We start from the raw sequence: 24,842 nt of genomic DNA on the forward strand, positions 1-24,842 counted from the left end.
TTCTCATATGGCAAAGAGCCAAACCAGAAAAAGGCTTCCTGTTCCAAAACCCAATATGTCTGAGACCATATCATATTATATATCTAACAGGACACTCTTGAGAGACCCCAGCCAACTATCTGTTCCAACTGTCTTCCACAATTCTACTTGTGAAGTGAAACTTAACTACCTCAAATTATGTTGCATGCTAATTAGTGTTTAGAATTCTGCATGCTTTTAGAATTTGGTATTTATAAACAACAACAACAACAACAGAAAAAAGGCAACTTTGAAAAAAATGAATAACAGACAGTCTTTCATGCACAATCAAAATCACTTTATATCAAACAAGGGCATACATTATTTTATGGTTCAACGCCTTTACATGTGCAGCACTATTAAATGCTGTAGTCCTGAAAAAAGGAAAGCATATTAAACGCTTCCTGCTTGCAGGGGGTTGGACTATGTGACCCTTGGGGCCTCTTCCAACTCTACAATTTGATTCTGTTCTATTCCTCCATCTTAAGTTCAGAAACTTCTTTTCTTATTGCAATATATTTGCTGCTAAAGTGTATCTTTTCCTTCAAAACTAGAATACTGATATACATACAGTCATTTCTATCTAAAACGTTACAGCACAGAAATTCAGCTACCAGCCTTCATGATTATAAATAGGCTGCCAATCCAGGCAGCAGTAGCAGCTGTCTCCCACCACTTCACTTTTCACGCTTTCTCTGATTTCTTACATGATAGAGATTTCTGTATGTATTTTTTCCTTGTGTTATAAAAGATATGATATCCACAACAGGCACAATTACATTTGTTTTTATGATTATTCAAATCAAATTCCATACCAATCTGCCACTCTTTGTGTTGTTTGTGTACACACAGATTTACAGGCCTGCAAAATTGCATCATGAGTTATGAATTAAGCAGTCTGCATTATAATTCAGCACTCACACACAGCCAACCACGAAACTCGCCTTTCTAAAGGCACCTGAGCAACTGTTCCTTTTCTATCATGTGAAAAGCATTTAAACCATAAACACCAGGATTTTCTTTTAAAATTCATGTTCTTTATTTAACAGTAGCACAAACCAATGAGGTGAACTGATTTGCGTAAGAATTTGCAAACAGTAAAATGAAGCCAAGTGTGAACGTTTGTCATTTTATATTTTCATCACTAAAAGACTATGATTAAGCATTGGTTCTTGCAGCCCTGTGTATGTTGAAATGCAATAAACACCACCTACCATAATTAGCATTCAAAGAATATCCATTTTAAAGAATTATTCCTGTCTTTTTTCGTAGTTTCAGCGTATAATTCATTCCATGAAAATGCTTAATAAGTAAAGTGGCTCATATTTTATTTTCTTGTTTGCTGCATATTAAATGTCATTACTCGGCCTGTTCTAGAATTTCACTTCCTGTAATGGTTGCTTCCCCTCATTCCCCCCCCCCCCCATTTTCTGGCCATAGCAAACCTAGTGTAGTAACAAATCTAACAAAGTATTGTATATGTGTCAGTTTTTAATGACAACTTTCATCATGGAAGGATTTTAAATTCTCAGTAAGTTTCATTCAATAGACTCCAATATTATCCTTACTGAAAATTACTTACGTAGCAAATATAATTTTCCAGGAGTTTATTTTAGTGAGTGGGACCACAGTTTAATACAAATGATGGCAAATACACATACGGATATGCTTCAATTCGTTAGTGTTTATTTTATCTCAACTAAGAAAATGAGGATGTCAAGATGAGACTATGAACAGGTTTTGCAAGTTTGATTTTTAATGTCTCATTTCTGAAAGTGCAACTGAGATTTATTTTTTTAAAACAAAATGAAAGTTATACTCAAAACTGCATCTGCCATTTAAAGGCACCATCTCATCACAAGCTACTAGAAACATTCATCCAAACAGGTAAGTTTTACATTGCTACCACAGGATAATCTGAACTTTTGTGGAAAAAACCACTGTTATAAAATAAAACGTACAAGGCCACCAGGTTCTGAGAAGCTTACAGTTCCAAATGTATTCAAATCTCAAGTGCTGCGCAATCGCTGTCCAAAAATAGTGAAAGAAACCTGCATGTGCAATAGCAGATCCAAAAACAATTTGTAACACGTCAATTAACTCTGGAGGGGGTAAGGAACCCAGTGGCTGGATTACAGCCAATGTTTTACCTATATTCAAGGAAGAGAATAAACTCTATCCAGGTAACTACAGGCTCTGTTAGATTTAACTTAAGTGTCAGATGAAGTCTTAGAACAAAAAGTTATATAAGAAAATAGCAAAGACAATGCAAAGCAGCATGGGCTCACTAAAGATAGATCATGCCAAATTAATCATGTACAGTTCTGGGTTGGCACTGGACCAGTCAATTATTGAAAGCAGAAACTTTTTAGAACAGTAACAAAGGCTCAAACTCCATGTTACTTTAAACAAGACATATCTGAACTACCGTATTTTTCGCACCATAGGACGCACCGGACAATAGGACGCACTTTGTTTTAGAGGGGGGAGAACAATAAAAAAAATTTCTCCCCCTCTCTGCCCAGCGCCCCTTCAGCGAAGCGGCAGGAGGCGCTGCACAGAGAGGGGGAGAACTTTCCCCCTCTTGTTTTCCCGCTCTAAAACAAGGTGCCGTTTAAGGTGCGTTCAGGCGGCTACCTTGGAAGCCTGGAGAGCGAGAGGGGTCGGTGTGCACCGACCCCTCTCACTCTCCAGGCTTCAGGTTCCTTTCAACCTGCTGTTTGGGGCTGGCGGGGGGAAGCCCACCACCAGCCCCAAAGAGCAGGTCAGGGAGCAGCGGAAAGGCGCAGCGGAGAGGCTCCTGCCATAGCCGCACGTCACCTCTCCAGCCGGGAGAGGGTCGCGGGGCTATGGCTTCTTTGCTCCATAGGACGCACACACATTTCCCCTTCATTTTTGAAGGGGAAAAAGTGCGTCCTATAGAGCGAAAAATACGGTACATACTTGGGATTTTCTTGTCGTTTTCTTCATAAAAATCTCTCTCACTGAAAAAAAATCACACATTGCCCTTCACCCTATCTTCTTACAGAACAAGAAAGGCAGGCCTATGGTGTGGAGCTTTTGCAATGATTGTTGAGAATTTATGTGAAGCACTCAAAGCCCATAAAATATGCTGCAAATAGATTCTAGATGGTATTCACTCTAATTTAGAAAGTTTGCTGTTTTAGCAAAATAATTATCTCGCTCCTTTGACCCAGGAGCGTGGACCTTCTGCCCCACCAGACCTCCCTGCTTGGCCCACCAGGTCATTTTGGCTAAGCCAAGCCCATCTGCCCCACATCAGACAGCTGGTGTGGGGCAGGCAGGTAAAGGAGCTGCAGGCAGTGCTATATTTACCAGCATTTTCCAAGCAACCAAGAACAAACTGGTTGTCAGGTGCTTGGGAGCCACTGCGTAAAGCACTTCACCAGCCCTATACTCAGTCTTTGGGAAGTCTTTGCATAAGGGACCTTGACAGGCATTGATCACCAGGTGTCACTAGGATGTCAGATGATTTTGTCCCACCCCATCTATCAAGGTTGGATCACAGTGCTGGAGAGATTAAAAAAACTGGCCTGCCAAGCCAAAAAGGTTACCCATCCTAGCTTTAGTCTGTGCTGTAAACTTTGCAATATCTGTGTTACTTATTGTGTATTGCAGGCCTTTGAAACCCTGTTGTCAAAATAGAGTGTATATAATTTTTAAAATTGTTATCCTCTATTGCTAGTGAGGCCCTGAGGTTGAGACCTTAGTAATCTGTGGCTGAGGAGCAAGTGAACTGGGAACTTCCCAGCTGACACTTTTAGCCACTTGGTGCAATATGTGTGGCTTTCCCTTTTCTTGCTAAAGTTTCTAAAACCCATCAGGAGGCATTGGAAAATCCATGCCATCTTATGTGAAGCTTAAAAACTCATTTCTGTGGCATTCCTCCAAAGAATTTGGAATTCAGATGCAGATCATCATGACAAATCAATGATAATTTTAATACCAACTACTACTACACAAACTTGAGACTTTTCAGTGGTTTCTCAGTCAGGCTACCAAGCAGGACCACACCCACCTAAGTACATCAACACTTCAACACTGTGTGGTGTTCTTAGGCAATTCATGGGATTCAACAACTCAACTCCCAACATGCTCCATCTTGGAATCCCTGACTTCCTGCCTAGCATCGTTCCAAGTAACCACACCTATGATACATACTTGAAAGAAATATATCTACCTCTATTTCTACTAATAAGAAAAATCTTTGGCCCCTTGAGCTTAAGTTATTTTACTTTAATTTGTTTTGACAGCAATTTTACAATAATGGCCTCAGGAGAAAGGCAGCCACATGAGTAATAGGTATACCAAATTACTTAATAGTCATAGATAAATGGAGACAAAGTACTACTTGAACTGCCGTAAGAAAGTTTTCAGACAATCTGGTATATAACATTTCTGGATGAAATTTGCTCACAAAGACCAATGTGCTTTTATGAAGAATTAGTACCTGAATTTGCATATTTTCTCTTCCCTCATAACTTTTTCCTTTTGGACTGTGTCTATCATATTGCAAAGTGATTGTGCTTTTAAAATCATTACAAACATTAGACACTTTTAAATATAAAGAACATCCTATATGCCAGGGTAGGGAACCTCTTCTGGCTGGTGGGTCAGTTCCTTATCTTCCCAACTGTGATGGCCCACATTTGACAGATGGGCATGATTTGAGGGAAACTGTATTGTGGGCCAAACTAGTAAGTCTTGCACATGGGCTGGATGTTCCTCATCCCTGCTGTATACTAATGGAAAACTTATTCAGCAAATGTAGATAGAACCCAAAGCTAGCTTTAATCAGCCATGAAATGCAAAGGTTTTGAAAGCACATTCTGACATGCCCCTTGTCAGTGTCACCAGCTTGCAAAAACTGAAACCAATCCTACAAAGAAGAGCTAGGTGGAACGTTGGAAATCTCACTCTTTGGAGCAGAAGCAGTGGGATACAGCTTTTTCAGTAAATGAATGAACGCAAAAACACATTCCAAACAAAGTCGGTTTAGTGAGTCAAAAAATCCGAAGTGCCTAATGAAAGCAACTGCAAGCACTTGCAATTTTCTTTTTACCAGTTTTGTCAAAGAAATGTGACTTCCAACACTGTATCTTTTCTGCACATATATGATGCAAATTATTGGGTGGTGTTGCCTCTCATTCAAAATCAACCAACAGTGTTATGACCCCTTTGGCCCACTTTATGTCACAATGCATTTGTTGAAAGTGCCTCTTTGGTTTTTGTTTTCTGGAACAGACTAACACAACTCGCATCCTCTAAGAAGAATGGATAAAACAGTATTTGCAACTTATTTCACACTTACAAAGAAGTTCAGTATTAGATATATATTTTAATTGACTTAAAGTTAATATAGGCACAAGTAGATATAAATACTGCCAAACCATTTCCCAGGCCTGGAATAGCAGTCACGCATCACAAACGACCAAACAGGGCCATTTGAAAACAAACAAAACCTTGACCCACTTTCATAAGTCAGCAGCAGCTTTCCCCTTTTGTTGAAGTATGAATATTTAAATCAAAATGATGACTTCAGAAAATCCAGTCTGCATATTATATTGCTCATGTACTGCTGATCTGGAAAGATTGCACTGCCATACAACAGCCCTGACATTAATGTTTCACTTAGGAGTCTCGGAGGACAGTATACTAATAATGTAACCTACTCTCAGTCTACAAATGGGGAGACAGGAGTTATGTTGGTAAAAAAGCAAGAATGACAGATTGTAGCAAGAATGTCATCAATTGTGTCTCTCCACCCTGCACAAATAAAGAGAGAGAAGCAACATCTTTCCACTTGATCATAGGGAAAAGTTGACACGGGAGAAGGTAGTCCCTAGGTGGTCAAGCAATTTTCTTTCAACTGACAATATTCAAGAAACTAAACAGAAAATAACGAACCAGAGTATAACATGCTTGAAACATTTTTTATTGATTAAGTTTCTGTTTGTATATGGCACTCTGTTGTCCTATTAAGAACATGCCACACCTCACACCAGCTATTATCAGGTCATGAAACCACCATTTTCTAAGTCTTCAGCACTGAGACCCTTCTGTATGCAGAATTCCCACAGCCTAGTGCTATGAAATAGTTTACCTAAATTTACCGATTATAAAATGTCTCCTGGAAGTATAGAACAAAGCAAAGCAGCAATGGCACCAAAATTTGGAATCGAGCCATTACACTCAAATGCTTCCTGAAGGTCAGGCCTGGTTCTCAATCGACTACTTCCTTGGCTGCATCTGAACCTGGTCAGTGCTCAAATGAGTTCCACTACTGCTAGGCAGCTGATAAATGAGTTCCTAATCCATCATCACCCAATGTGTTAAGCAGAGAGGCATTGGGAACTATTTCCTGAGTTCCCAAGCAGAATGGATCATTTGAGCACACTCAGAAGGATCCAGGAATGCCTATGCCTTAAAAAAATGAGGCTTCTTTAGCTACAGAAGCCATCACAGCAACTCTATTACCCCTCTTCGCTAAGGTAGGTTGTGGGATAGAGGGCTGGCTAGATGCTAAGTTTCTCAAAGTTTTATTTTGCAGTTGTTATGGAAAGTGCTTAGAAAGCGTCCCAGCATGTTTCAAGGTGGTTCAGAAAATCAAAATTGATTATGAAGTGCCCAGCCATCACTAAATCTGCTAGAACAATGTCTTCACACCAGCTCTGGACCGTGTCTGCCTTACTGTTGGATTCCTTGGCCTTCCTCTGATGGAACCATCCTCCCAGTTACTACAAGGCTGAGCTATACAGCCTCCTTGATTGAACTGTAGTGTAGTTTGGTCATGTCCTTCATCTCTAAAGTCAGCATTATGAAGAACTACTCCAGGAACAGTGACAGACTCCCTGCTGCTGCAATTGCCCTTCTCCGCCTCTCTTCGCCAATGCTGCTACTATAAGTTGCCCTCTCCCATGGGAGCAGGGACAAAGCTGAATGTGCAACTTGAGATGCTGACACACACTCACTCTCCCCTTCCTTTCTACCCCTTTTCTAGCCTTAAAATAGCTAAAAGCTCTAAATCTAAAAAGCATCCACACATGCTGCCATCGCAGTGCTTGTTCTGTGCTGAACAGGGTGGCTATGTGTGGGTGCTCTATTTCTGCTGCCACTTCCCAGCAGGTCTTAATGAGTCAGTATCAGGCAATTATAGTAGCAACTGGACCAGCTGAAAAAGTCAGGAGCAGAACTCTAAGCAGTAAACTGAAAGTGGTCACAGGTAATAATGGCAAGTGCCAAATTACAATACTGTCTAAAATACAGAGGTAAAGTCCCAGACTGGAAAACTAACTATGGAAAAAGGTAACGGTAAAGGGACCCCTGACCATTAGGTCCAGTCATGACCGACTCTGGGGTTGCAGCGCTCATCTCGCTTTATTGGCCGAGGGAGCTGGCGTACAGCTTCCAGGTCATGTGGCCAGGATGACTAAGCTGCTTCTGACGAACCAGAGCAGCACACGGAAACGCTGTTTACCTTCCCGCCGAAGCGGTACCTATTTATCTACTTGCAATTTGATGGGCTTTCGAATTGCTAGTTGGCAGGCACAGGGACCAAGCAATGGGAGCTCACCCCGTCGCGGGGATTCGAACCGCTGACCTTCTGATCTGCAAGTCCTAGGCTCTGTGGTTTAACCCACAGCGCCACCCGCGTCCCAACTACGGAATAGATGGGCCCAAATAATGAACTACTTGTTCAAATCCATTTCCCACAAATACTTTAGTCAAAAGACAGGTTTTAAAAATGTAATTCCTTCCTAAAAACACAGTTCAAAAAGAGAGCCTTGACTTGTGGCTCAGTCAACAAGTCCATGTATATAACATGTTCCCATGCAGAGACAAATTCTGTCCATTTGTTACGTCAATAACTGCTCCGCAGAGAACAATGAAAGTTCTGCCAAATATACTTTCTTTTGCAGCAATCTACTCGAAATTCAATTTAATCCTAAAGGGAAAAAACAGCTTTTACAAAACGTTATGTTCCTATGAACTCAAGAGCAGCATTAGCTAGGATGTTCAGGTCAGGTTTTCTTCAGAAGAATTCACTATGAGCTCCCATGAAGAGCTTGATTACTAACATTTTATGCAAGTCAATGGATCGCTTTGAGATTATTTCATTTTCAGAAAGAGATTCTTTTAATAGACACACACATTCTCTTCCAACATACTATAATTTGATGAAATGAGTCCTCAATATGTTCTTGCTGTAATGTTCTGCTCAGAGAAGCCAAATTAAGCACCAAAAGGTTGAGATGATGTTTGAAACACTTGACCAGTTAGAGTTTTTGACCAGATAGAGTTTTCGAAAACTAAAATTGTAATATTTACTCCTCATTGAAAATAGTTCACCCCCTTCTTGCACACATGAGATCATGGCCAGAAAGTAAGTGCTTTCTGCATAGTGCTACAGTTCATTCATTACTTCTCTTGAAGTATATGGTAGAAAAATCTAATAAAAATGATAATACTCCTTTAAACTGCAAATAGAAGCTGTAAGGAGAAATTTATTTTTCACTTGCCAAATGTCATACAGGTCACTGATTCGTGTAAACGAATTCTGTATAGATCTACACTCATAGTGTCGCCAGAATAAATATGTCAAGTTAACTTCTATGTAGTTTATTTCAAATATCAGCCATGCTATTATATTATGCTAAAGAAAAGGTGTGATTCACTGTACCAATTCTTAATACACCAGAAGCTGAAAGAAGTTCCTTTGGCTTGTCTTAGCCCATCAATTTATATATATAACGTCACTTCTTTCAAGACTTAAATACATGCAATCTCAATAATTTCAATGAATTTATGTTGCTTACATATGTTTGGGGCCCAATGTACAAAACCTTTGTTGTTTAGTCATTTAGTCGTGTCCGACTCTTCGTGACCCCATGGACCAGAGCACGCCAGGCACTCCTGTCTTCCACTGCCTCCCGCAGTTTGGGCAAACTCATGTTTGTAGCTTCGAGGTACAAAACCTATTTAGGAACTATTATCTTATTTTAAAAATCCTAATGTCGCAAGAAAAAATATAGAGCTTTTTTTGTAGATACAAAAAAATAGATGTAGATACTTTAGGTCAACTGAACTGCACTAATTATGTTTACAGATGCTGAAGAAAAGCCTTCAAAATGTAATATTCTGGCCCAGCACAGTGAATTTCAGAAAGTAGCACTCTAAAGGGGAAATGGAGATAATGATTTCCCAAATGATCTTGACAACATAGCATCTTGGTCTGTCTGCATCCAGACAATCATGGAGATTAAGTCACCCAGTGCAGGAAAGGGTTTCTATCAAAGATAAATAGAACATGACCTCTATTGCCCCCATTTCCCAAAACTGATGTAACCAAAGGATAGTGCAGGGCCACTTCCCTTAAGCCAGGGTAGGAAATCTTTTTTCTGTCAAAGGCTGAATTTCCTCAGAGATAATATACTGAGTGGCCAGGAGTCCACAGTAGTAGGGTCCAAAGTGGGCAGGCACACACACTCTGCCAAGAAACAACAATACAAAACAACTTCCCCAAGCAAAGTGATCCTTGTTTCTTCACGCACCCCCACCTCACAACTTCCACCAGCTTAATAGGAATCTGCCTATGGCCACACATGGTCACCTGACATTGGTCAGGAAGATTAATAGGTAAACAGGATAATGTGTCCATGCATACAATGATGTGCAGGTGTGATCTGTTGATATGAGCACATACTTGAGAGTATTCATCTATGAATGTGTGGCTCTGTGTGAATTCAGCATACATATGTATCTTGGCTAATGGCAGAAGGAGCAAAACTTTAATTCCTCCCTTTGTCCTCAACCTTCTACCTATCCCACATGCCTTTGCTTGTGGGCTTTTGAAAATAGGTCCCACAGATCAACTGCAGGTTGCATAGAATGTGATGGCAGATAAGGATGGAAATTCTCCTGCTTTCAAACCATTCTTATATATATTCTAGCGGCAGCTAGATGATGACTGGGGGTGGCCGCCGAGACCATATAACACCGGCCTTGAATGTTGGCTCCCAGTACGTTTCTGAGCACAATTCAAAGTGTTGGGGCTAACCTTTAAAGCCCTAAACAGCCTTGGCCCAGTATAACTGAAGGAGCGTCTCCATCCCCATTGTTCAGCCCGGACACTGAGGTCCAGCTCCAAGGGCCTTCTGGCGGTTCCCTCCCTGCGAGAAGTGAGGTTACAGGGAACCAGGCAGAGGGCCTTCTCAGTAGTGGCACCTGCCCTGTGGAACACCCTCCTATCAGATGTCAAGGAAATAAACTACTATCCGACTTTTAGAAGACATCTGAAGGCAGTCCTGTTTAGGGAAGTTTTTAATGTTTGAAGTTTTATTCTGTTTTTAATGTTCTGTTGTAAGCTGCCCAGAGTGGCTGGGAAAACCCAGCCAGATGGACGGGGTAGAAATAATAATAATTATTAAATTATTATTATTCTTTCCATCCACCCCAATTTGCAAGTCCCAATTTCATAAGATCAAATCCAATTCTGAACAATATTATTCAAACCTGAAATAAGTTTGGGTACTTGCCACTTTCATATAGGGGACAAAGGACAATTTTGTAGAAAAATAATGGATTCCCCCCCTAAAAAGGGGAGGGGGGGAAGCTTGAGACAAATAGAAGCTGCAATCTTGGAAAACTTCCCCGTTTCATCACTATATTGTAAATTTATGTAGTGATGTATTCTTTCCCCCTCAATGTCTATATTTAGATTAAACAATCATAGGTATTCACTGACAGTTTAGAGAAGGTAAAGCTGTTTAACTTTATTTGTGTCAACAAACTTTGTGGGGAACTTTGCAAGTTGTTGTTTTTTTAAGTCACTAAGTTATTTTTGTGCATAATTATATGCCACTAGTATATATCTCTGCACTGCCAGTGGCACTGATTAGCCACTGGATCCAAACATCTCTGTCCTAGAACCAGAGGGCTCAACATCAGTCATTTGGGAACCATCCCAATCCCCTAATAACAGGAATAGGCAGGATCTAGCTGCACTTAGGAAGTGGGAGGGGCATGTATGCTCATTTGCCTAGATCAGGGTCTGTCAGAGCCAGAAAGGGGTGGAGCTTCCAGCTCATAATTAAACTAAGCGGTTTCACAGCTGGAACAACCATTCCCTCCAAGCTCAGTATTCCTGACTGTGGAAACTGTCAGTTATATTCTGTAGCACATGAAGAACCAATGTTGCAGACATTATTATTAATCCTTCCTCAATTTATTTTCCTAATCAAATGTATAGTAGACAGCCTCAACACAAATATATTACAGTATTCAGAAAGCGTTACATTGAGCAAGTCCTAAACCAACAAATTAACATGGTCTTGAATAAGCAAATCTATAGTCACAAGTAGTATTCATATTGCATTTCTTGTGCACTGACAGTACACAGAATGTACTGACAAGACTTCATTGGGAAAGATCCATCCAACTTAGAATTCATTTCTCTCAAAATACAGTAGTCAAACACAAGTGAAGAAAAGCAATTAAAAGAAGCACAGAAATTGAAAACTCATCTCAGGTGTGGTGGTTGAAAAAGTCAGGTCTGTTTAACTTTATTAAAACCACAGCAAAAAATAAAGGAAAATTACTATACAAACACCGGGACGCGGGTGGCGCTGTGGGTAAAAGCCTCAGTGCCTAGGGCTTGCCGATCGAAAGGTTGGCGGTTCGAATCCCCGCAGCGGGGTGCGCTCCCGTTGTTCGGTCCCAGCGCCTGCCAACCTAGTAGTTCGAAAGCACTCCCGGGTGCAAGTAGATAAATAGGGACCGCTTACTAGCGGGAAGGTAAACGGCGTTTCCGTGTGCGGCTCTGGCTCGCCAGAGCAGCGATGTCACGCTGGCCATGTGACCCGGAAGTGTCTCCGGACAGTGCTGGCCCCCGGCCTCTTGAGTGAGATGGGAGCACAACCCTAGAGTCTGTCAAGACTGGCCCGTACGGGCAGGGGTACCTTTACCTTTACTTTACTATACAAACACAGCAGAGGAGACAATAATATACTGGAGGGAAGGTTTATGTAAGTTGAAAGTGACCATGGTAGAAGAATAAATATATTAAATAAGTTTAGCTTGGAAACAATAAGGAGGTTTCTAAAACAAGTAAAGATGTAACAACCTGCCCAATTGTAAAACCTCAGATTGAATCATTTATTAAAATATTTCTATCCCATTTCTCAAAGATTCTTGAGGTAGCTAACTACATACACAATAAATATTTAAAACAGAATAAAATCCACAAAGCAGATCCAGCAGAGGCTCCCATTTAAAGAAATGGAAATGGAGGCCTTTCCCCATGCAACCCACAGTGCCGCCACCCCATGCCAACCCTCCAGAGCAGATTTTATAAAATTGCAGGGGGAAGTGGCAATTGGTGAAACCGCCACCTCTCCTCTGCCAACAGAAGCATACTCTGTTAGCAGAGTTCCACTCTAGTAAGGCAGAATCCATACCATTCATCTAGCGTTTTGAAATAGATTTTAAAAATAAATAAAATCTCTATCTACTTTCTCCATGAAATGCATAAATAAAGGGGGCACTTCCTGCTTCCCACTGCAAGCATGGTGGAATCACAGGTGCTCCTAAATAGTGAGGCATGTAACAGGTGACCGTTCCTATTTGAGCATGCCTGTAGTTTTAGATGGCAGCCAGTAAGAGAAGTTTTCTCTGGTGCTAAATTTGCCTGACCACTACAGAGTAGGGTGTAAGCAGCCCTCACCTGCTGATAAATAATACCATAATGAAATGTAAAAAGTAAGTTGCCATTGAGACACACTGGCATTCTTGGCATCATGGAATAGTCAACAGTATCAACGTTGTCAAACAACATGCAGTCAACTTACTGGCATGGAACACTTCAGAGACACACACATGAGAACTTAGAAATAAAAAAATTAGAATAGCCTCCCCTCTCTTAAAAGACGACAGCAAAAACCCCTAATTGCTATAATATATACTGTATTTCGATAGATTTACAAAAGCCTAGGTTACTTCAATCCAGTGCCTCAGTCAGATCCTATGAACAGTCAACTTTATGTTCCCTCATGCAGTCTACCTGACCCATATTTCTTACAGAAGGGAGAACTCTGAACTAAATACTATACTGACCTTGATCTTTCACCAGTAAAGTGAAAGCTTTAGAGACCTTATGACTCTTCCTAAAGCTAACTGTAGTTATGGGCCCCCTACTTAGTTTATGGAAACCAGGGCAACAGTATATAATTCCAACAATGTTAAATACAAGCAACACTGTTCGAAGTGCTTTCCATCAGAAAAGTTATCTTAGGGGGCAGAATGTCAGAAAGCATTGGAACACATGGCTTTTCTACAGGCTTTGTGCTTTCAAAGAAGAAAGCAAAAAAGGAGCCCACTCAGTTCCAATAACTGCCCTGGTCTCTCTCAGCCTTTCCATTGCAATAGCTTGTTATTTGCTGCTCTTACTTTTCTTCAAGGTCAGAATTTTCTTTATTATGATTCTGCTTTTGAGACCAGAAATTCCCAAATGCTTCCAGTGAGGGAGCAGCCTGTTTCTTCATTTGCTTTTCTCCTTTCTTCTTCAGAAAAAATGACCTGTTAATGAATTTCGCAATACCTGATTAGAGTCACTAAATACCATCATGATTAATAGTGATGGTCTAAAACATCTTGCCCAGATAAGCAAACCTGAAAAGATGGGTATTAGAAAATGAGATCACTGCAAATCTAAAACTATGAATTTTCTTGCATAGAACATTTTTAATCAAGAAGAAATACTATAATGGAGTCTCAATGAATCTACCCTGCCAGTGTTCAAACAGCCCATATACTTCCACCCAAATCTGGGTAATTCTCCCCTCTTACAGAAGGTGCTTGTGACAGGCAACGCATTCAGAGGGAGAGGGAAAATTACGTTGCACACATGGCATTTGCAAAGGCACCCTTTGGATCCAATGCAACGTTTCTATTTACATTCGTGGAAATTTTGGGAGGCTTTTAGTACCAACATTTATTGCATCACCGCAGGTACAAGTAACAAGCAAATATTTACAATTAATTTTCAGACAGACAAAACTTAACCCAGGCAAAATCTGTATTATTTTCTCCCTAGTCATAGTCTCCACTGACAAAACAGACAAACACCATTAGACCAAACAGAAAACACAGCATACAAGTTGTCTTTTGCTGATTTAAAGCGCAAAGACAGCAACAGCTACAGCTGAAAGCATATTGAAAGAGTAATGCTTGTTCCTGCTGTGCTAGTCATGTGAATGTGTTTCTGTATCTCATAATTATCTGAACATGATCACCCATGGCAAAAAATGTTGCTACATCTGGCAGCTACTGTTCTTCCCAACAAGGGCCAAGGCAGTGGTCTAAAGGCACGTAGTGCAGCAACCTTTCTGAAGCTAAGCAGGTCTGTTTAGTGCACAAAGATGACAGAGCACCTGGGAAACCTATATATGCTGCTCTGAATTATTATTAAAGAGGTGAGATGTTCGTATGCATTTTTGTTGTGTACAAATCTTTAAAAATAGAGTATGTAATAGGTACAGCACAAACAGAAAAAGAACAAGGCAGGTAGATGTGCACAGCAAGGGTGCTGTTTTTTTCTCAAACGTGGCCAATACAAGCAGTAAAAATTCAAGGGAGAAACCTTGCCACGAGTGTCTTTCACGTCAGTGGCTAATACCACTTGTAAGAATTCCAGAACAGAGGGGGACTCTACCCAGTGGCAACTGGTAACATTCTGACTTGCAATTACACATGTGCAGAGTGCCACTGCCTCCTCCTCTCTAAAAACAAACATACACATCCATTATTCTCTGCACATCTAAGGAAAGGGAATGAGATTCCATGTAAGAAGACCCATGTATGATTTTCAGGCAAGACTGACTCCATACCTCTTGTTTAGAAATTAAGCCATACCACATGACACAAGGTTTTGAATTTGGTTTCATTTGAGCCAGAGCACATCAGAACATATCTGCATGCATGGCTCAGTCCTGCTATGTGCAGAGTTCATCACACCAGACTTATTATACTCAACCTCTATTATGTCTGAGATTTAGGAGAGCATCTTCCAGGTGTAGGGAAGGATGTGGAGTCATATCCAGACAGTATCAGAGCCCAAAAGTTTTCTTTTAGAAATTCACTGACAAACTCACAAAAGAGCAAGGCAGAAATAATAGTGGCAGGGTTCCTTTGCATTCAATATGTATTCCTTGCCAGGGGTTCCCATGTGCTTTTTCTGGAAATACTCTGGAACTGGACATGGCCCAGACCTACCTTAATAATAATAGTAATGATTTATTACTTATACCCCGCCCATCTGGTCGGGCCTCCCCAGGGTGGCTTCCAACAACCTTACCTGCCCTGTCCCACCCGCAACATCTGCTGCAGTTTTTAATAAGTGAATTTGGGAAAATGCTTAATATAAAGTTCGTTGCAACACATACACAAGCCGTCCCTCCATTTCTACTTCCAATTCTCCAATTTTTAAAAAAGCAAGATAATTAAGTAAAGAAGTGGATATTTGTAACAGAAAGAGACCCACTGTTGCTTGCTTGTTCTTCTAGCCAGGTCACAAAACAAATACTGGACTAAATGAGAAGAAAGGCCCTCAGAGTAAGAAGCACCCCCTGCTAATTCTTGGGCCTTCAAGAAAACAGGTCTGAGCATACTTAGAACCAATTTATGATTCTGTTAGGCCAATGCCACCACCCCACTGGGCTGTTTCTGAAGCAATTCTGACTCCTGTGCTGGATAGAGAGTTGATTGACAGAAATGCCTCTGTATTTTAAAGGGAGCAAAAATGTGTTTGGGACAGGAAAGAGTGTGTGTATTTGAAATTTTGAGGATTTTTTTTTAAAAGCTTTACGTTTTCCCTGGGAAGGCTATGCCCCAGTGGACCTGCATTCCCTGACTATATTCATTGCCTCTTATATGTGAGTCAGCTCTACGGACATACAGAAGTGGTGCAGTGGTATGTTTCTTTTAAGACATCAGCATTTTTTTGTTGTGTAAATAGCAGCACTGGGACTATGGGGAGTGGGAAGGAGAGTTTTAACTCTTTCTCCCCCTGCTTGTTCCTGACTATAAACATGCATCTCTAAAGATGCTATTTGCTTTTCAAGAAAAGCCACCAATGGCTGCTCAGGTTTCTCCTATTCACATCATTAAAAAGGCGCATGTTGCAATTCATGCAACTACATCACATCTAGTTTGGCCCTTAGTGTTCAAGCTTTCACACCAGTTAATTCTTCCTTCTTCCTTCCTAAAAAGTTGATGTGTATTACTTAAAAACTGCATCCCCTTTTACCAATGTAATATATCTCTTAAATACTAGGATCAAGAAGTTTCCTTTAAAGCATAATTCCTGGGAGAGGGGAGAGAGAACAGGCCTTTTGAGGCAACTAAAAAGTAATTAACTTATTTCTTGTCTAGGGCAAGTGTTCTGAAAAAGCACTAAACTGCATTTGGGTTGAGGGATGCCCTGAGCTTTACAAAAGTACAAACTCAGAAGAGACAGTGGCTTAAGTGAACCAGTACAGTCCAGGAGAGCTGAAGTTCAGTCAGGGGCAGCATTCAAAAAACTCCAGGTGCCCGGCGTGTTTTGTGACTGGTGCAGGTCCAATTGCAACCACATGGAGATCTCTGGGTGCCAGGTTGGCAACTGACATCTCCATCTGGTTAACTCCTCCAGCTTTCTTAAGCAGATAAGCCGAAGAGCTCATTTGTTGATTTATATCCCACCTTCTTTTCAAAGGAGTATGTGGTTCACCCCATCCTCAGTAAATCCCTACAACGACCCTGTGAAGTACGTTAAGAGGGGATTTGAACCCTGATCTCCCAGGCACTAGTCCAACACTCTAACCAGTACATCACACTGGCTTCCAAGAGTACTTATGGAGCAGCTATATAAATTAAATAGGTAAATAAAATATAAGGGAAGCAAAATGTCAGTTAGAGAAAAAGACATGAAATATTTTCCTTGAAGCTTAAATTTCTATTATTCTGGGTTGTTTTATTTGACGTTTTAAAGTATTGCAAACTGCTTTGATATTTTTTCTTTAAAATATAAAGTGGCATAGAAATGAAATGGATAACAACAACAACAACAACAACAACAAATCACATTGCAAAAAAAGGTGCCTAAACATTCCATTGTGGTAACCACAACCTAGGTTTAAGGTGCTTAGCTTATTTGGTGATTAGCTTATACAGTGGTACCTCTGGTTGTGAACAGGATCCGTTCACAACCTGAGAGGAACGTAACCCGCGTCTGCGCAAGTCACGATTTGCCACTTCTGCGCATGCATGTGACGTCATATTGCGCGTCTGCACATGCGGCAAAACCCGGAAGTAACCCTTTCCGGTACTTCTGGGTCGCCGCGGGATGCAACCTGGAAAGACGTAACCTGAACTGAATGCAACAATAGGTATGACTGTATATCTGAGTTTCTAACACTGGTCAGAGAGATGGGTATCAAAGTCTCACTTCTGTCAGACTTTGGTCAAATCATTAACTCTCAGTCTGAATTTTCCATATCCAAAAGAAGGAAATAATAGCATGACTGTGAGAACAAAACACAAATTAGCACTACAAGGCATTTTGAAAATTAGAAGCGCACTCTCTATACAAGGTTTTATTGAGGATGCAACTTTTATTATGCAATTTAGTAAAAGCCTGAAGTTCAGCCAAGAAAGCTAACAACTAAGAACTGAGTTTGGTTTATGGCAGAAGTGGGGAACTTCCAACCCAGGGGCCAATTTGGCCCCACCAGGGGATCCCATTTGGACTGTGAAACCATTTCCCCTAAGCTGGTGCATTGGGACCCACTAGTGCAGAGCTTTCTAAACTGTGTGTCACGACATGTTAGTGTGTCGGCTGCAGTATGTAGGTGTGTGGTGCAAACGCTCCCCATGCTCCTCCAGGCACTGGAAAGAGGTTGGTTTAACTTCCAGTTTGCTAGTAAAACTAAATTACTGTGTCACGAAATGATGCATGTCTAAGAAGTGTGTCAGCGACATGAAAAGTTTAGAAAGTTCCACACTAGTGGGTCGCAATCTGACCCAAGGTGGGTAATAAAAAGAACACTACTGCCATGCAAATACATGGTAAAAGATTAAGAAATGGATCCCCAAATATATGTTTAGGTCAAAAGTGGATCCAGGATCTGAAAGGTCTGTAGATATCTGCTCTAAACCACACACCCCGCCTATCTGATGATGCCAAGGATTTCATCAGCTGATGGGCAGAATCTTCTTGGAAAGCTTGTCCTGCACTGATTTATCTAATGCTGAAAAGGATCAGCATTAGATAAAAAACTGAGTTTGCTTTCTTTCACTGCACATAAAGTAAGCAGACCCCTTTTTCTTCATTGCTGCTCAATGGAACAGCCCCTGCCAGAGCCAATGTCTGCTTTATGTGGCATCATCCTGTCAAAGATGGCCTGCAAGGTGAAGCCCGATAAAGACCTGACCCCCAGAACCAAAAAAGTTCCTTGCCACCTGCTTTATGATGCGGGGAGGATTGCAAGTGCAGCTTACACTTGACAGCAGTTTTTGAGATCTTGTACATCTTATGGCAGGGAAAATCTTGTTTTCTAGGAATCACAAATGAAAGTAAATCAACTGATATGCTCTCTAAAAGAATTAACTTTTATTAATTATCTGTATGTGATTGCCTGCAAAGGAAGCGGCATTCTAGGTAAAAGTCCTGTATCACAATACTTTACTTCCTCCCAAATAAAGTAAAAATAAATTCTGCATACTGACATTCAGAATAGGTTGTATTATCCTGGAATGAATCCTATGGATCTACTTCAATTCTGAACATTTTTCTAATATTAAACAAAAAAACAGTAGGTGGAGACTAGAATAGGAAGCTCTGGTTTGTTCCTCAAGATATATTTAGATGTGGGATCAAAGGCTTCCTATAATCAACCTCCCTTACAAACAGCTTTCCAACCTGCCAGGGTGGCCATTATGCACTGGTATCAAATCTCAAAGTTGTTGCTACATGAACTATTGCTTGTCCAGTCCAGCTTGTATTATATAGTGTCACATATACAGCCAGAAAAGCAAAAAAACAAGATAGGGGAGTAAATTCCTTTATTGCGTTGAGGTGTTTTGCAGTATGGAACTGTCACTATCCCCCCCCCCCCCAAAAAAAAACCTCCTACTGTGTTTTTGTTCTGTGTTAGAAATCACAGAGTGGGGGAGGGAGGGAGAATGGCTTACTTCAGTGTTTCCTTATTCTTGCTACAGTTGTAACTGGGAGTAATGCCTCCCTCTAGCTAGTACTTTAAGTATTGTTGCCTGAAAAATCTATTCTTTCAGAAAGGCAGCGGAAGGGTAATCACATTTACTATAGCAAGGAGCACTTAAGTTCCGAAATGCATTCTGAAACTGGGGAAGAGAGGCACACACAAGAATTTGGTTCAGTGAATGACATAAACACATACTTCACTCCCCTGTAAAAGGATTAATCTTGCAATTTACAGTCTCATCCTGTGAATGTGTATTCTGAGTTAAGTTCCCCTGAATTTCATAGAGCTTATTCCGAAGTAAGAGTGCATAAGATTGGGGCCCTATAGTATAAAAACATAATATAAAAACAAAGAGCGCCCATCAGAAAACACTTTCTATATAAACATGAATTTTTTACTGTTCGTGTCAGCAGCAGATATTTAGAAATTCAAAGGGACGGTAAACAAAACTGCTCTAGTTACATAACTTTATCTACTAAAGAGGAAGACTTCCTATCTCTGTGCACTATATTGTTGTAAAGTTATTAAAATTCCTAACTCACCATCTTGTTTCACACTTAAAGTAGGCCATCTCAAAATACAATAAAGTTTTGAAAGTTAGGAATGACGATCCTAATAACAGTTTTCATCTTTCTTCAGGTCCTCCCCCCCACCCTGGGCATTGAAAACTTGACTGCTTTGATATTTAACAGTACCTCAAAAATAATCCTGCAGTATGATCTAAAGCTGGTTTGCAGCTTCTGACACTGAAGTGCACATTTCCTAAGTGACACGCTGTCAGTATAGGAGAAGTTCCAAAGCTTAAGTAAGCGTATTTAGCAAGCTGAGCATTTACTATTATCAGCCTTGTATTTAAGAAAGTAGCCTGCTAGTCATAGGCAAATGCATGGAATTCCATGCAGCCAAGTGAGCAGGCTGGTGGATGAGCTCAGATCACTCCATCCCTTCTCTGCCAAGCCACTAGACTTCTACGCTAGTTGTGGTGGAAGAAAAGTCTTGTCTTCCACAACCAGCATGGGCAGACACAGTGGGCGCTGGCCAGGCAGAGTGAGGACTGTCTCTCCTTCATGACTCTTGCTTGATAAAAGATAAATGTTGTTAAGATGCCAAACGCTTGTGTTTGTATGCTGGCTGCATGGTAATATCTGCATGTTATTTGCAAGCTAATCACTTTTTAAAACAGCTCTTACAAAAATACTAGAAACTGCAACTCAATGAAAAGATAAAAATTCATCACAATAGCCAAATTATGCTTCTCCCCTATGTACAGAACACTTGTGATTTATCCAGAAAACACTTTTGTAAGAAGAAAGAACTAGCAGCTACTACCCATTATAATCTATTTCTGCACAGCAATATTAAGTTTTTAATTTTCCTCTTACATGACTTTTAAAAAGACTGTCAAATCAGGCCAGAAAACCAAGCTTTATACAAAATTTGCTCCACCTAATACCACAGCCTCTCCATCAATATACAGCCTTCTCTCCCTGGCTCAACATATGAATTGGTAAGTTAATATGACTTATCTATTGGCATTGCATCAAACTTGCCCTGAAACAATCAGGGGCCCTCTGCACCAGCTAAAGAATTTACTGACACACACATTATTATGCCAACTTCAGAGAACAAATCACCAATATTAACCTTAAAAACTTTTAAGTAACCGACTAGATTTGCCTTCAATGCACAACTAGTTGCTAACATTCTGATCATTCATTCACTAGAACACTCGGTTGCATTTTAGGGGCCTGGTAATTATTCAGAAACACAAGTTAAAGCTGCTGCCTCTTTCAAGTCTCAGAAAGAATGTTAGCCAATTCTTGCTGGCTGTTTCCTAGGGACTAGCATAGTTCATGACACAGAATTAAGAAACAAAACAACCTTTACTGAAGAAAATTAGAGCAGAGACTGAAGTGGCAGACATATCAGCATAACGTTATGATGTGTAGGATTCCATGAGGTAAAGCGTTTGCCATTCTGCTTTTAACCATGTTCCATCTCATTTCAACCTCTTTTAAAACAAAAACAAAGTTAATGCTGACAGTATTGGATTCAGGCTACAGTGACCATGACCCAGCTTGATTCAGTTACTTTTCAAGTAGTAAGCAGCAGAAATTGTTGAAATCAGTTCTTTAAAAAGAAACAAGATGCCTGCTTGAGCTCCATCTCCTGTAACTAGGAAGTTTAACCACAATGTATAAGTGCAGTGGATTTTGTCCCCATCAGTGCACCACCACATGTGCTAGGTTGAGCTGAATGTGAGAGAGCATACTTTTGTTAAAAGCTTCGTTATGGAGTATCTATGTAACAAGCTCACATAGGGCATTCTAGAAGAGCAAAAGTTTGGCTATTCCAGATGTTAGCATACAAACTGGTGTTTTTTGGGGTGTGTGGAGAATATCAAGCTAATCCTTACCAAGACCACCTGTAGGCTTTCAAATTCTTCTTTTTTGTTTTATTTACATGTGTTTATTTGTAACATAACACGTATAATAACAGATGCCAAATAATACAAAAGTAGGAAGGACTATCTAGAAGTAAGCATATAGGAACAGATTTCCATACAAAAATCAACCATAATAAATTAATATCACAACGTTCCAAGGAACACAAATGGGTTTACATTACCCTGTACCTTATTATTCCAGTACATTATAAAAAGGCTCCACTTCTTGATAAATATATTATCTTGTTGTCTTCCACCCTCTGCTTCTCACTGAGCTTTCAATATCTGAACCCCCAGGGAGAAAGATCTAGTATAGCCATGGGCATTGGTACACACTTGGGAGTGCCTTAATTTAATATTTTACTTCATACTGAGGATATTAAGTTTTTGGTAAGATAAACAGGCAGTGGTTTACAGTGTGGGGAGTCTAGGCTACCCTCTGCCCTGTTATAAGCGATTCTATGACAAAGCAGTTTTCCACAGATGACTGTTCACACTTTTCTTAAGAACATTCATACAAGGAGATTTCACTGCCTTCCATAAAATGTTATTCCATTGCTGAACAACTCTAGTAGCGAGGAAAGTTTGTTTTAAATACCTCTTTCCCGAATGCAACCATTGTACCTTGCATCAATGGAAAGGTAGAAGATCTGTTACACTATTATGTTTGATTCCTCCAGCATCTGGGAGGCCGAAAGTAAAAACAGTGTTGGAGGGGTTCAGAACTCTTTGAATATTGAGAGAAGGTGAAGCTGATTCCAACACACAGTGATTTGATGTGCATAGGTTCTGCCAATTCCACTGGTGCATGGAGACTCAGTTCACCCTCATTAGGGGGAAATGGGAAGGAACAGGACAGGGAGGGAGGGAAGCAAAGGTAACATTACAGCCTGCTCCAGCTGAGCAGTCCCCTCCTCCTGCACAGGGTCACTTGGCACCAACTGCCCTGTGGGACAGATCTTGATGAGCTGGTAAGGTTTACTGTCATATAATGGTAATGTTATTATTGTATTAGTAGTAGTAGTAGTAGTAGTAGTAGTAAGCTGCCTTGGAAGGATCATTATCATTAAAGATGGGATACTATATAAATAATTGTATTACATTATGAACAACCTCCCCACAGCATATAAACAGCTGCAACTCCACAGTAATGTTACCTATAATTCTAGTGCACCAGCTTGGATAGAAATAGTAAGTACTCCTAACTACCTTTTCTAAACAGCAGCTCAATTCACAAAGGCTTTCTGCACAGAAAGAATTAAACCTATGCCCCAGCCATATACCAACACAGTTAAAAAGCAAAGTACCACCATTCACAATGCAAAAGCAGTAGTTATATTCAGCACAAAAAATTAAAAATCTGTACATGACACTTGGTATAACTCTCAAAATGGCCATGACAAATATCTTAGGTGGGAAAGCACGAGGAAATACAATTTTCAAAAGGTCACAAGACATTTATTTGTGTCTTCTACTGGCTCAACTCAGAAATGGAACTTCATTAGAAATTCCCTCTTAGCCTATAATGCATATGCACATTTAGAACTTTTGTTCTAAACTAAACAATTGTTAAATATTTAAAAGGAACAATGCAAAACCACAATTTGGTAATTGGGGGTAACCTCAGGAGTCATGCACTCCCATCTTCCCCCATCACCTACTCCATCGGAATGAAAACCAAAGTGGCAAACAATGGTCAGCACCTTGAATCCAACCAATAACCAACCACATTTTCAACTGCGAGCCTAGGCACAATGGAGCCATGGGTAAGGTGTGGCAGATATGACATTAGTTGCAACAAAACTAAGGACAACAGTATTGGGATTTAAAGAGGCCACAATTTTACAGATGTCAGAACTTTTTGGTGCCGGCATCGGTTTTGTATCCTAACATCAACTAGCCTGACTCCTGGCAGATGCTTAGCAGGGTTAACCAAGGCTGAAGGTTGCCCTATGATGTACATCAAATTGGGCTAACCCCCCTGCCCAAGGATCCCGTTAAAGGGTTACCCTGATACTGTGGAGCAGGGTGAGGTCTGCCCACCCTTGCTCAATGAAAGCTAAGAATCCAACCCAATGCCTTATCTGCCATAATTTGTGACCGTTGCTAAGAGGTAGGCGAAGCCCCCAGACAGGCCCAATTAGTCTGAACACAAATGAGTCTGCCTGGCCCTGAATACAGTGACCAAAGGCTTACTCAGCAGAGCTTCCCCATGGGACGTGCTTGCATACTATTGGGCAGCCCAAAAACATCTAGAATAAGGGAAGAGTGAGCAGGGAATCCCAAGCTGAACTGAGGCTGGGACCATGGCGCAGCTGGCTTTTATAGCCAGGGAGCAGACCAGAGGGAAAACTTTTTTCCTTCTGGTCCACATCCAAGACACGCCTCATAATACACCTGCAACTGGTCACAGCCACAGATGAGCCCCAGCATACAACACAGCCAGCAGAGGAGGAAAAGTTTAGAGAAAGGGGGGCATCCAGCCACAGCTGTGTTGGACTGCAACTTCCACCTCCCACCATGTGGAAGTAAGCGGGGTTTTAAAAAAAGAATCAGATACATCTGGAGTTCAATAACTAAACCTAGTATCTTATTTTGACAGGTACGTTGTAACAACCGTGATCATTTCGTATGTGCAACACTTCGAATGTCCAATGTCTTCCTACGTCTAACATAAAGCATATACATTAGTCTGCCTCACAAATTTCCAGCACCACACTGCACTAGATAAACTTTATCTATGACTGGTGCATCCAATATTTATTTTTGTTTTGCTATATACATCAAACCGGAGCCAAAAAGTGTTGGATGCCCACACTGATTTTCACACATGAAAAAAAAATTAGCAGTTTTCATGGTAGCTGGGAGAAGACGTATCTTTAGAAGATGCTATTAAAAATATACCAGTTTCCCTACCTGTTTCTCACTCAAAGCTGTGATTTTGGCTTGGAGTTCATGAAGCTGCTTCTTCAGATCAGCATTCTGTTTAGAAAGAGAGAGGGAAAAAAGTATCTGTGAGAAAGCTCTTTCAATTCTTAATAAAGAATAGTAGGAGGACTTTAAAACTCATAGGAACGCTATAAATAAAGCGCCTCTAGGTTGTA

General features: G+C 40.6%; 1 protein-coding gene across 5 annotated transcripts in view; it reads right to left on the reverse strand.

Annotated features, from left to right (window-relative positions):
- Positions 1-24,842, reverse strand: part of PHF21A (PHD finger protein 21A) — a 127,843-nt gene that overhangs the window by 53,643 nt on the left and 49,358 nt on the right. For all 5 annotated transcript variants that reach the window (XM_083455731.1, XM_083455733.1, XM_083455729.1 and 2 more), the window contains exon 5: positions 24,655-24,720. In XM_083455731.1, coding sequence (XP_083311857.1) covers positions 24,655-24,720 — 66 coding nt within the window. The remainder of the gene's footprint in view (positions 1-24,654; positions 24,721-24,842) is intronic.

This window comes from Podarcis tiliguerta (assembly GCF_965153285.1).
Source record: "Podarcis tiliguerta genome assembly, chromosome: 1".
Lineage (NCBI taxonomy): Eukaryota > Metazoa > Chordata > Lepidosauria > Squamata > Lacertidae > Podarcis > Podarcis tiliguerta.